The following is a 14124-nucleotide window of genomic DNA, read 5'->3' as shown; positions in this document are numbered from 1 at the left end:
AGAAGCCACGCAGTACTATTTGCATCGACCTCCTATAAATAAGGCAGGAAACGTATGCAACCGTCACCACTCGATTCTGATAAGCCGTCGAATATGCCTGAACCAGCCAAGCCAGCGCCCAAGAAGGGCTCCAAGAAAGCCGTCACCAAGACAACTGCAAAGGGTGGCAAGAAGCGCAGAAAGTCCAGGAAGGAGAGTTATGCCATTTATATTTACAAAGTCCTGAAGCAGGTTCATCCCGACACCGGCGTTTCCTCCAAGGCCATGGGGATCATGAACTCCTTCGTTAACGACATCTTCGAGCGCATCGCTGGAGAAGCCTCGAAATTGGCTCTCTACAACAAGCGCCGCACTATCACCTCCAGGGAGATCCAGACCGCTGTGCGTCTGCTGCTCCCCGGTGAGCTGGCGAAGCACGCTGTGTCTGAGGGAACCAAGGCTGTGACCAAGTACACTAGCTCCAAGTAAACTATGCTGTTCACTGAAGATTAACCCAAAGGCTCTTTTAAGAGCCATCCACTCTGTCATGAGAGAGTTATTCCTATTATTATTCTCATGGTCGCGCTGTTCATCAAAGTGGTTATGGAGTGCCCGCTATTTCCTTTTTAAAATGCTCTATTTAAAAATGTCCTACATTTCGTTTGTACAGATATTATCATGGTAGGGGTGTCTGTCTGCAGATGGAATTGTATATCTTACTTATTGATTAATAAATGACTAGCAACTGTAATCATAGTTTGGATGGCTATTAAGTTGCAAATTATATATCAGTCAAAATCCTGTGCTTTTTAGTTTGTTGACAAGTAGCTAGATTGGATAGAATTCTAGCTTGTACATCACAATTATACAGTAAATGAATATATCACCTGCTGTATTAGAACCTTGATCAATAATACATTATTGGTCTTTATAATACACATGGATAATGTTTATTTTAGCATTTTCAAAGTGGAAATGCTATTCGAAAAATAATACATTCCAGGCTCATATAATGAAAAAGATGAACCACCCCATACCTATGTTAAATACATTATTACAACAACAATACGCCTTTATAACATTGTTGACATCAAACGCCAGGAATCGGAAGTCTAAAATATGACTTCAGCAATACTGATCATCGCCGGTCCCCTCTCCCTCCATGTTTCGCAGGATATGCAGCCTCCACATCTGGCTGAAATGGTACTCTGCTCATCAGGCATCCCCTATGGTTTGGACTTCAACAAATGCACTGATACACCACACCATGCTCTCTCCACTCTTTCCACTCGTAATGTTAATGCTTCAAATCTAGTCACAATTTCTCTAGATGTGTGTGTCATACAACATAAAATCACAGATTTGGGCCTAACTTTTCTGAGCAGTATTTACCAATAAGGACACTTTTGATCAAACTGATCAGCAGCTCAATCGTTTCTTTTGTGTTTCACGAGGTGCTTTTTTTTTTTTTAAACCATGGTACCAGTCATTATATAAATGATGTACCATGGTACAGCCATAGTAAATGTAATGGAACCATTAATAACATGGTATAGTCCATTTTAAAACCATGATATCAATGGTACATGGCATAATTTTTTATCATAGGAATGCCAGGATACATTTTTGTAAGATGTTTTCTGATGATGCTGAGTTGAGCCGATGGTTTCCTCTTGTTTGGGCTACTAAACAGATGACACCAACATTTACACAGGACTGGTTCTCACCATGGGCCATGTGTATAAACCAATGCCCCACTATGGTACAGGTAGTAGACTTGAAACATACTATGTTTCATTCCTTGAAACATTTCTTCAGAATGTATCAACATGTACTACACCAATAGACACTAAAAATAGAGGCCTTGCATGGACTGTTTGTGTACTTCTTTCTTACAGTATGATTTTATTATGATCCCCATTAGCTGATGCAAAACATGGGGTCCACACATAACATATAAACATGTTACAGATAAGACATGTTCAGACAAGCAACCAAGTGGAATTAAAAATCAGAAAGTGACAATATACTTTCTATCAAACATATTACATGATAACGCATTCCTAATCATAATGGAATCATACATAGTACAATATACATTACATAACACTATATATTAAATATGCACTCAATTCACAAGCAGTGAGAAACCATATACTCTTACCACCTATTTGTATAGGCTACTAATATTCCTGTCACTAAAAATACAATAAAATAAAAATAAATGTAACTATGGGTATGTGTCTACATTTACATAATGTGCAGACGTAGGGCAGTTGGATGTTGTTTCAGTTGTCTTTAAAAGCCTGTATTGTAAACAAAAAGCTAAATGTAGCTATGTTTCTTGTATACGGTACATACTCATAAAGGTAGGACTAATTTCAGTTTTTTTTTATCCATATAGGCCACATTAAACCTTCCACTTACTCAAACGAAGTCGAGGTCACCCACACTACAGGCCACCACCAACAAAAGACTGTGTTTACCAACACCGAAAAGTCACCCATTTAAAACAAAACGCGTCACCCCAGATGACTCATCTTTCTTTCAGTCTCTTGCCAGGTAGCTCGGATCGCTGGAAAACGAGATTTTGTCGGATTCTAATTTACTCTAAAGAATTGTAAGAGATAAATACAAGAAAAAAGTAACTGCACAACAGTGGTGACGGCACACATTATTGTTTTGGAGCGTCCACAAATTAACCACGTTTCTCCAAATAGTGTGAGCCTGACGGGACATGTGTCTACTAGCTGGGACATTTGGCGTTAGATTTCTGCAATATTCATAGTTGTGTATTTTAACTATTTTATGCGAAGAGAAAACACAAGCGACAGAGCATTTTGACAGCACAGAGGAGGACCGAGCTGGTTGAGTCTACATGGCTCTCATGCAGTGTTTAAGACCAGCCCCCCGCCTCGGCCACACTATCAGTCTGTTGACGCTCCTACTCCTCCTAGTTACTACTTCAGCTTCTGTTTCGCAGCAGAGAACGAGAGAAGATGGCAGAAGTCGCCCCAGCTCCAGCTCCCGCCGCTCCGGTTAAGGCTGCCAAGAAGAAGGCAGCTCCCAAACCCAAGAAGGCAGGTCCCAGCGTCAGTGACCTGGTCGTCGAGGCAGTATCTGCTTCTAAAGAGAGGAGCGGCGTGTCTCTTGCTGCCGTAAAGAAGGCTCTGGCTGCCGGTGGCTATGACGTGGACAAGAACAAGGTCCGCGTTAAGACTGCCATCAAGAGTCTGGTGACCAAGGGAACCCTGGTCCAGGTCAAGGGTACCGGAGCCTCCGGGTCTTTCAAGATCAACAAGGCTGAGGTTAAAGCCAAAAAGCCTGCAAAGAAAGCCGCTCCGAAAGCCAAGAAGCCAGCAGCCAAGAAACCTGTCTTGGCCAAAAAGCCCACGAAGGTGGCAACGAAGAAGCCTGCTGCCGCCAAGAAGTCTCCCAAGAAAGTCAAGAAGGTAGCAGCCAAGAGTCCCAAGAAGGTAGCAGCTAAGAGTCCCAAGAAGGTAGCAGCCAAGAGCCCAAAGAAGGTAGCAGCCAAGAGCCCAAAGAAGGTGAAAAAGCCCGCTGCGCCCAAGAAGGCCCCAGTTAAGGCTGCCAAGCCAAAAGCAGCTAAGAGAGGAGCTCCCAAGAAGAGATAAGCGTTTGAACAGAGCATTGTCTTTAATTCAACAAAAGGCTCTTTTAAGAGCCACCCACCACTTTCATGAAAAGCAATATTGTACTATATCTAGTGTGTGGAAGTGAAGGGGGCTTATCGAAGTATATAACTTGGTATTACTTTCAGCACGGCAGCAAAGCAAACGCAACTTTACATATTATATAAATATGGATAATATACCACAAAAAATATAGATCAGATATAGGTTCTTAATTGGATAATGTTGATTGTTATAAGTCGGGTTTGATTAGTGGGTCCTACTAACGCAGACACTTTACCGCAACGAGTTGAGCCCTTTATTGTGGAAATACATAAATTGCTGTCATTATGGTGCATTTATGTCTGTGCGTAAATGACCGCTATGACACTATTGGAATGACTACGGGTGATGGCACATCAATGTAATTTCATCTATTAAGACCGGTTTGGATCATTTGTTGGCACATAATTATGTTCCCCACTACCTCACATTAAATATCTACAAGCAACAATTATATTATACAGAACAAGTGGAACATTGTCTCACACAAAAGGCTCTTATGGACTCCCACTATTTATATGAAACAGGCACGGCTACAAAACACGACCCGTTTGGCCGTGCGTAAAGACGATGAGCTCAACAAAGGCCCAACAATTGTGGAAATAAACTAATTGCTGTCATTAGTCAATTTATGTTTGTGCATGCTGTAATCTATATATATATAACCCTTACTATTTATACCGCTGTCCAGTATGACTTACCCATCGTTTTTTTTTCAGTTTAAATTAATAATCACTTGACTGCTATGACATGCCATTTATCATTGTATATATATCGTTAAGCCTTCAAAAACACAGACAAAAACACTGCACAGACTATACATTAGACATTTACTTATAACCAGCACTTTACAAGTGTACCCATTAGTGGACACCGTCAAATGTTATGCATTATGTGTTTATAGTCTTACATATGTCCGAGGTAACAACGTAAGTTACACAACCAAATTGTATTATGAGAAACGGAAATATTGCATTTTCAAGAAGAGGTGGGTGGCTCTGAAAAGAGCCTTTGTGGGGTTTGTCGAAGAGGCTAAATAATTTACTTCTTGGCAGCCTTCTCAGCCTTCTTGGGCAGAAGGAAAGCCTGGATGTTGGGCAGCACACCACCCTGGGCGATGGTCACTCCTCCCAGCAGTCTGTTGAGCTCCTCGTCGTTACGCACGGCCAGCTGCAGATGACGGGGGATGATACGACTCTTCTTGTTGTCACGGGCAGCGTTTCCAGCCAACTCCAGGATCTCAGCGGTCAGATATTCCAGCACAGCCGCCAGATAAACCGGAGCTGTACTGTACTGTACCCATTCTGCAATCTGTTAATAAACTTTTCAATCAATCAATCAATCAGCACCGGCTCCGACACGATGAGCATAGTTGTTGATACATTTGTATCTGATTGTATCCCCCTTTCTCATAATGATATATCTATAGCCAATTACACCCAATCTATAATTGGCCACTGGTAGTAGTAGGTTCGTCAGGGAACATGGGCCCTCATTTTGAGAAGCATCTTAGAAATGTGGGAACATATGCCCTAATTTTGAGTGAAAATGATGCAACACATTACATTTACATTTACATTTAGTCATTTAGCTGACGCTTTTATCCAAAGCGACTTACAAGTTCTGTGCGACAAGACAGCAAGAAGGGTATAACTCTATCAGCTGAGTAACAATGTTCATCACAGTGTTGCGTGTTACAGTGTAGGTTAGTTTATTAGGACAAGTGCATGACATTAAGGTTAGTCGGGGTTAGATTTTTTTTTTTTTTTTTATCATTTCAGATAATGGTTGAAGAAGTGAGTCTTTAGTCGACGGCGAAAGATTGGACGGGATTCGGCTGTCCTAACTGGGATGGGTAGTTCATTCCACCATTGTGGGGCAAGGACTGAGAATAGGCGGCTTCTCTTTGATGACCCTCCGGGAGCTTGGATAGGAGTAGATCTGAGGCGGCCAGAAGATGCAGAGCGTAGGGGTCTTGAGGGTGTGTAGTTAGAGACCATTGACCGGAGGTAGGCGGGAGCGGTTCCCTTTGAACATTGACCTCGATAGGGAAATTCAAAGTTTTACAGTAGAGTAAAGTAGTTTATATGGTCGTCCGTGTCTTGTGTTAATTACAGCTCAATGAAATAAGGTAGCAGTCCCCATAAGGCGCGGTATTGCTATATTTTCATTTATATTTCATGGTGCTGTAATTAACACAAGGATTTTCTCTCAAGGGCCGGTATAGTGGGAGGAATTAGCTCGGGAGTCAATACATTTCCATCTGTACGAGGTGCTTAATTTATGTCATACAACTTTGCTATTTTGCCCATATTTTATTTTAGGAGCAACAATGTAACATACACTGAGACAATAGGACATTCTTTATTGGTAGTTTAAAATTCAGGATAACAAACTGGTTTTCAACTCAATGTTGCAGCAATCAACAACAGCTAAAAAGTAACCAATGACCATACACCCATAATAGACATGTTCCAATCATACATATAACTCAGAGTTAAGGGGCAATATCCTTTTTTCTGCCCCTTCTCTCATTGAGGGCAGGTAGTGAGAGGAATCAGCTCAGCGACCACAGATTTCCATCTGGTTTCATGCTGAACTAGTTTGAGGGGCTTAATTCATAATGTCATTAACAGACTCAAACGTTGACACATCACTCGGGAGAAAAAATCAATCATGCTGTCCTTGTACATTTCTTTCCAAGTATTTAACATCCATTGAGTTGCTATTTTACCAATATTTATTGTCTGTGGCTGTGTATAGAGGCTGTGGCAGGTTTCCACGTTAGTATAATACTCTGAAGTGGAGCCAGGCAAGGGAAATACATTATTCAGAGCACAATTTTACAAACTACACACACAATGACCTGTAACTCTGTGATACGACTGAGCCATACATTGCTCCAAATGTGTCACCTGTTGGGTCAGGTCAGTGCTACCAGCCCTCCTCCATCCCTCATCTGTATCTGTATGTCATAAATGTTATGAATTGAAAATGGGGGGAAACAATTGTGTATTGAGCCATACTCTATTGTACCCATTATGCAATCTGTTAATAAAGTTTTCAATCAATCGTCTCCATATTTGTTAAAACAGATTGGTGTATTGCATCAGTGAGGGATTATCAACTGATTTGAATACAAATCTACTTCCCAGGACAACCATTCTTTCTTTGACTGTTCTCAGCCCAGCTGACTGGTGAACATTATTGTCTATTTATAGCCTATACTGTCTTTTATTTTATTTTTATATAGCTAGATTCTGTAATATTTGTAGTTGTTTTAAGGTGTGCATTTGCCACATTGCTCCACGTGGGGGTAGAATAGTCAGAGTGGTTTTAAGTAGCTTTCATATTCTAATAACTGTTCCTCCTTCTGCAGATCACTTTCAGGTGGTTTAGCCTCCTTATTGCCTTGTTCTAGACAGGTTATGTGGAGTTGTGGGCCAGACATGTTGTGTAGATGTTGGGGCCAAGAAGACAAACTTGCAGAGGAACCCTATTGGCCAAAGCTCAAACCCTCCCCCCACACTTTATCTCGGCGCACGTTGGCCTCAACAACGTCCTCAGAGAGGCTTGAAATACGCATGGGTTTGGCCAACTGAAGCATTCGATCATCATCTATTCGTGAAAATGAGTGGCAGAGGTAAAGGCGGAAAGGGACTGGGGAAAGGAGGCGCTAAGCGTCACCGCAAAGTGCTTCGTGACAACATCCAGGGAATCACCAAACCCGCTATCCGCCGTCTGGCTCGTCGTGGCGGAGTGAAGCGTATCTCCGGTCTCATCTACGAGGAGACTCGTGGTGTTCTCAAGGTCTTCCTGGAGAATGTGATCCGTGATGCCGTCACCTACACCGAACACGCCAAGAGAAAGACCGTGACCGCCATGGATGTGGTCTATGCTCTGAAGAGACAGGGACGCACTCTGTATGGCTTCGGCGGCTAGACTTGTATTCAACTCTTAACTATCCAAAACCCAAAGGCTCTTTTCAGAGCCACCCACCTTATCATTGAATGAGTCAATTATACGTTGTTAAACTTACTACATTAATTTATTGTAATATATAACTTAATTCCAAAATTAAGAAACTGAATTGTATCCCAAGTCTTCGTAAACGTCAATCCAGTCTTAACTATTGGGTCAGACTGAAATGGAATGCCTTACCGTCTTAAATTACTACACTGCACATTGATTATTTAGCCAAATTGGGATTTTCTTTCAATGGCACAAAGTAAGACCAATATTAACTGTTTGTCCAACAGGCAGATCGCTGATCCAATAATGAGAATAGGTCGGAAAACATCTGCTATAGAGGCATCATAACAAGCCTGGTATTATAATGTTAGAGGTTATAAGACATTCCAATAATCCTGTCTATAAGGTTATTATTCACAGTATAGTATAGTGACATGGTTTTATATTGTCGGCTCTGTGGGGCGCGCCTTATACGCTGATATAACAATATCTACGTTGTTATTATAATTGCCTTTCACCGCCTACGTTTGCGTGTATCATTGGTGGAGAGATCGTATGAAAAGTTCGCCAACAATGTAAACCAATGCCTATTATCTCTGTCAGTCCTCTGATTGGGTGATAATGCACGGAGCCATATTTGACCAATAAGCACGAACCTTAGTGAGGATATAATGACGGTTCTTCAACGTATTTACCACATTATTCTGTGTTCATTCTCTAGAATAAACTACATCATGAGTGGACGAGGCAAGACCGGAGGAAAGGCCAGAGCTAAGGCCAAGACTCGCTCCTCTCGCGCCGGGCTTCAGTTCCCCGTGGGTCGTGTCCACAGACTGCTGCGCAAAGGCAACTATGCTCATCGTGTTGGAGCCGGTGCCCCGGTTTATCTGGCCGCTGTGCTGGAATATCTGACCGCTGAGATCCTGGAGTTGGCTGGAAACGCTGCCCGTGACAACAAGAAGAGTCGTATCATCCCCCGTCATCTGCAACTGGCTGTGCGTAACGACGAGGAGCTCAACAAACTCCTGGGAGGAGTGACCATCGCCCAGGGTGGTGTGCTGCCCAACATCCAGGCTGTCCTTCTGCCCAAGAAGACCGAGAAGGCTGCCAAGAAGTAAATTATTTAGCCTCTTCGACAAACTCCACAAAGGCTCTTTTCAGAGCCACCCACATATTACCGAGAAAGCAATACTTCTATCTATAACCATGCCTATTATGACTATTTAAATGTACGGTCTTCACACGTACAATTTCCACCTGGGGGCAACAAATCACCTTACTGAATAATCTTGGTATAGTCACTAGTTAGTCGCTTTGAACAATCCACAATTTTATACCTACATCTAATATATCATACAATTCAGAATACCATGTATATAATGTTATACCCTGTGTAATCACTTAATTAAATATCGCTATCATTTCATATCGCTATTGCACTACTCTTGTTGGATGCCAAACATTTTAGTTGTGCTGTATTATAATGGCTACATTTGAATCTAATCTAAACCCTCATATAGACCAGGAACCACCTTTGTTGTCCCAGGAACCCACATCTGAGAATATATTTATTGGATATGCTTTAGTCCAGAATTCCATAACTGGTGTGGAGATACCAGAGGAGAGAGTGAACCCAGAATATTATCATAATACATTATTTAATTGTGCTAACTTCTAGTGAAGAAGTGGTTCACAGCCATATAATTAGAATGTCCTTCTGTTTTTAACTGAACCACTTTCATTGTTTTCAAATTATGTCCCGGAAATTAACACGATTTAATTAATAAACAAGGTATAGAGATATGTGATGACATCGATGTCACTATTCAGATCCTAATAATGCACCTGAATAATATGTGTTTGATTATTATGATTATCCAGATGATAAAACCTGCTTGTGAGTTTAATCTAGGTTCTATTCCCCACTAACGTTCGTGCAAGGCTGATTCTTATTGGTCAAATATCTTTTGTGCATCATCATGACCCAATCAGAGACGGACGGAGAGGAGGTTGGGTTTACATTTTGGCGGACTTTTCATATACCTTTCCACCAATGATAGACGGCGATTTAGGCATTGGAAAGGAAATGATAACGGCGACACAGATATAGACCAATCAGCATAAGACGCGCCCCCACTGAACCGACAATATAAAGCCATGTTTTGTAGTATTGTGTTACATTATTTCCTTCTATCTTAGAAAGAGTTAACCGAAGTAGCACAATGGCTAGAACCAAGCAGACTGCTCGTAAATCCACTGGAGGAAAAGCTCCTAGGAAGCAACTTGCTACCAAGGCTGCTCGTAAAAGCGCCCCGGCTACTGGTGGTGTTAAGAAGCCACATCGTTACAGGCCCGGTACCGTGGCTCTGAGAGAGATCCGTCGTTATCAGAAGTCCACCGAACTGCTGATCCGCAAGTTGCCTTTCCAGCGCCTGGTGAGAGAAATCGCGCAGGACTTTAAGACCGATCTGCGCTTCCAGAGTTCCGCTGTCATGGCTCTTCAGGAGGCTAGTGAGGCTTATCTGGTTGGCCTGTTTGAGGACACCAACCTGTGCGCGATCCACGCCAAGAGGGTGACCATCATGCCCAAAGACATCCAGCTGGCCCGCCGCATCCGTGGAGAGCGCGCTTAAATAGGACTCCTCGTATATTCACTACCTAAAAGGCTCTTTTAAGAGCCACTTCAATAACTATGAAAGTATATTCCTTATTCAATTGTGTGTGTATATATTTTAGTTATTATACAATGTTATGTTATTATATATTATATTATTATACTACGTGGTTTTAGTTTATTTGATTTATTTTAAAGGGACAAATACATGGTGATCTAATGCCTGTATCAGTGTAATACAATGAGTTGGTGTACAAAGTACATGCATGTCCTCACTATAGTTGTGAGTATATAACTCCTAAATGGCACATGTAGAACTAGACTAAATCGGTTGATAATCATCATCCCTCGAGTTCTAAAATATAAAATAACATCTTGGGGAGTACAACAGAGTTTTGCAATGTAATTCGATGAAAACCCTGTGTCAAGAAGAGAGTAAAGCAGAACAAACTCATGGCTGAAACTCTTCTGCCCTCTACTGGCTAAATGAGAACTTAATCCAAAAAGTATAACTTGCATATCAACTCGTACTGTGATGCCTTGAATTCATGAATACTTTGGTTTCTTCTCGCATATCTCCACTGTGGTAAACCTCATAAATGGTCACAATACTTGATGAATTGAAGTTAATGGAGATTTGGAGCAAAACATCTGTTTACAAACTATTTTACAACCTGCAATCCAAGTCTCATGCAGTTGTCCACAAGATGTCTGTCGAAGAAGCCAGCTATATGGGTTGTGTTGATGGATAGCAGAATAATTTAGAATGGTGATTCATCTTGAGCCAAACTACGTGTGTATCAAAGTTTTGACGCACACCGGCTGGCTAAGAAATAACATATTCACCCAGGCCATGGCCAATAATTATAAAACGGGGTAGCTCAGGTTTGAGGCTGTGAATAACAACACCAGCCTACAAACCACGGCAATGGGGGGGGGGGGGTCTGCTGATGGAGACTCAGTGTTCAGGGTAACAGAGCATGAGGTGAGACGGATCTTTAAAAAAGTGGATATCAGGAAGGCAGCAGGACCGGACGGCATCCCCGGCCGCGTCCTAAAAGTCTGTGCCGACCAACTGGCCCCGGTATTCACTGACATCTTCAACCTGTCCTTGGAACAGGCCGTCATCCCCACCTGTCTGAAGAAGTCCACCATCATCCCTGTACCCAAAAAATCTACGCCCGCTTGCCTCAACGACTACTGCCCTGTAGCCCTCACCTCCATAGCCATGAAGTGCTTTGAGAAGCTAGTGAAGGGCTACATCTGTTCCTCCCTCCCCATCAACCTGGACCCTCTGCAATTTGCATATCGCCCCAACAGGTCCACGGAGGACGCCATAGCCCATGTGCTGCACACAGCAGCATCACATCTGGACAAGAGGAAGGGGAACTATGTGAGAATGCTGTTCATCGACTACAGCTCAGCATTCAATACCATAGTCCCCTCCAAACTCATAGCCAAGCTCAGGGACCTGGGCTTGAACTATGACCTGTGCCAGTGGGTCCTGGACTTCCTGACGGGCAGACCCCAGGTGGTAAGAGCCGGCAACTGCACCTCCTCATCCATCACGCTCAACATAGGGGCCCCCCAGGGCTGTGTTCTGAGCCCCCTCCTCTACTCCCTGTACACACATGACTGCGTAGCACAGCGGAACAACAACACCATCATCAAATTTGCTGATGACACAGTAGTGGTGGGCCTGATCTCTGCCAACGACGAAAGGGCCTACCTGGAAGAGGTAGAGAACCTGTCACAGTGGTGTCAGGAGAACTGCCTCTCCCTGAACGTCAGCAAAACAAAAGAGATGATTGTGGACTTCAGGAGGTCGGGGGTCAAGGACTACAGCCCCCTCAGCATCGACGGGGCACCAGTTGAGAGAGTGAACAGTTTCAAGTACCTCGGAGCCCACATATCCGAGGACTTGACATGGACCACACACATTGACAGTGTTGTGAAGAAGGCACGACAACGCCTCTACTTCCTCAGGCGCCTAAGGAAGTTCCAAGTCAGTCAGAAGATCCTTAGGAACTTCTACTCATGTACAATAGAGAGCATCCTGACCGGCAACATCACCTCCTGGTTTGGGAATAGCACTGCACAAGACCGTAGCAGACTACAAAGAGTGACACGTTCAGCCGAACGCACAATTAGAGGGGGGCTTCCCACCCTCCAGAACATTTACAACAAGCGGTGCAAGGGGAAGGCTAAGAGAATTATTAAGGACTCGAGCCACCCGAACAACTGCCTCTTTGAACTGCTGCCGTCAGGCAAGCGATACCGGAGTCTTATGGCGAGCACAGAAAGACTCAGAAGGAGCTTCTATCCCCAGGCCATCAGGCTGCTAAACGAACAATAATCGCTAAACGAACAATAATCACTATGCAACAACCATCAAATGCACACAGCACACACACCCACACGCACACACACACTCACTCAAACAAACAACACACTGCAGCACCCACTCTCCACACTTTAGATCACACAAACACACTTACACTTTATATTTATTGATAAAGGATTTGCACTACAACTCGTACACCTACTGTGAATTGTACCTAAACTGCACCTCGTCCATTTATGCCTTGCACTATATAGTATTGTATATTAGTACACTGCACAGTATTGTATATTGTATGGTAACTACGTCTACGAACATTGTACATATGTCTAAACTGAACACTGTGACCTCTTTTTTTTTTCTTCTAATTTTTACTATGTTTTTATTTCATACTTATCTTGTCATGCACAGTCTCTGGAGCGCAACAGTAAGAAGCATTTTGTACAAAAGTATTCTGTACTTCTGTATGACAACTATTAAAGAAACTTGAAACTTGAACTCAAAGCAATCTGCTCTGTGCCAGTTGGTGCACAATAAATGGCAGCATACAGATGAATGTAAATCAAAGTAAATTCTATTTTGAACAGTATTATGTATTAATAAATGTAAGTGTAAATCTTACTTTCATATTAGGCTACTTGGTAACCGTTTTATAAAAGCAATAGCTCACTTCGTGACATGCTGTTATTATATCAAGACGCAGGGTCGAAATATAAATATAGCTGTGATATTGCTTAATTAACACAAGTCATTGTTGGCCTAATCGGTTATGATACCAAAAATATAAGCATATTCCCCATCACAATTACAGTCTGAATGGCCAATATATCAAACGTGGAGAGAACTTTATCGTTGATGAAGAACAAAACCTAAATCCATAAAAAAATGGGGAAAACTTTTTGCGAGGCATATGTTTTACGTGTAACGTGTTTTACGTGTAATATAGTCCAAAAACAGTGTATACAGTGTGTACAGTGGTATTGTACATTGCTATGTTTGTATGTGGACAATTAAGGTAAATTAACATACAATTTAATATTTTTTCATTTATTTTTTTTATTATACTTTATTTATACAGGAAATGGTAAAAAAAAAGGACATTTCACAATGTACATTTAAACTGTCCTGACTCAGTTACAAACAGTTTTTCAGCAGGTTCCTGTTCTGCAGCACATGAAACAATAATTTAAATACAAAACAAATAGGCAGTTGCACTACATACAATCATATAATCCTGACAAAGACATTGCATTATAGTCATTGTGGACATCAAGGACAAACATACAGTCATAGCAGTCAATACAAATCGACAGTATCAACCAGATTAAGACCTATATGAAAGAGTCAGATCAATGATTACAGATGTGTTCTACCATCAGATGTTGTTTGTAGGCCTGTTTGAAATGTGAGATGGAGGTTATTGTTCTGATGTGGAATGGGATCTCGTTCCAAATGTTAGTGTTTGTGTGGAAAAATGATCTTATTCCATAGTTATTTTTGTAAACCGGTACTGGAATTAGTGC

General features: G+C 42.0%; 6 protein-coding genes across 6 annotated transcripts in view; all 6 read left to right on the top strand.

Annotated features, from left to right (window-relative positions):
* LOC311230847 (histone H1-like) overlaps positions 1-14124 on the top strand; it is a gene marked incomplete at both ends in the record, with an annotated part of 63669 nt that overhangs the window by 18798 nt on the left and 30747 nt on the right. The gene's annotated exons all lie outside the window — the stretch shown is intronic.
* LOC311230888 (histone H2B-like) lies at positions 94-468 on the top strand (the record flags this gene model as incomplete). Its single annotated transcript, XM_084317277.1, has 1 exon — positions 94-468. The coding sequence occupies one exon, from the start codon at positions 94-96 to the stop codon at positions 466-468; it is 375 nt and encodes a 124-aa protein (XP_084173403.1).
* LOC311230721 (histone H1-like) lies at positions 2979-3614 on the top strand (the record flags this gene model as incomplete). The annotated part of the gene is made up of 1 exon (XM_084317080.1): positions 2979-3614. One exon carries the CDS (start codon positions 2979-2981, stop codon positions 3612-3614), a length of 636 nt encoding a protein of 211 aa, XP_084173206.1.
* On the top strand, positions 7305-7616 carry LOC311230901 (histone H4; the record flags this gene model as incomplete). The annotated part of the gene is made up of 1 exon (XM_084317290.1): positions 7305-7616. One exon carries the CDS (start codon positions 7305-7307, stop codon positions 7614-7616), a length of 312 nt encoding a protein of 103 aa, XP_084173416.1.
* On the top strand, positions 8381-8764 carry LOC311230865 (histone H2A; the record flags this gene model as incomplete). The annotated part of the gene is made up of 1 exon (XM_084317252.1): positions 8381-8764. The coding sequence occupies one exon, from the start codon at positions 8381-8383 to the stop codon at positions 8762-8764; it is 384 nt and encodes a 127-aa protein (XP_084173378.1).
* Positions 9869-10279, top strand: LOC311230857 (histone H3.2; the record flags this gene model as incomplete). The annotated part of the gene is made up of 1 exon (XM_084317245.1): positions 9869-10279. One exon carries the CDS (start codon positions 9869-9871, stop codon positions 10277-10279), a length of 411 nt encoding a protein of 136 aa, XP_084173371.1.

The sequence above is a fragment of the Notolepis coatsorum genome (genome assembly GCF_963971535.1).
Source record: "Notolepis coatsorum genome assembly, chromosome: 6".
NCBI lineage: Eukaryota > Metazoa > Chordata > Actinopteri > Aulopiformes > Paralepididae > Notolepis > Notolepis coatsorum.
Note: the sequence above shows the minus strand (reverse complement) of the source record. Positions and strands in the feature narration are given on the sequence as shown.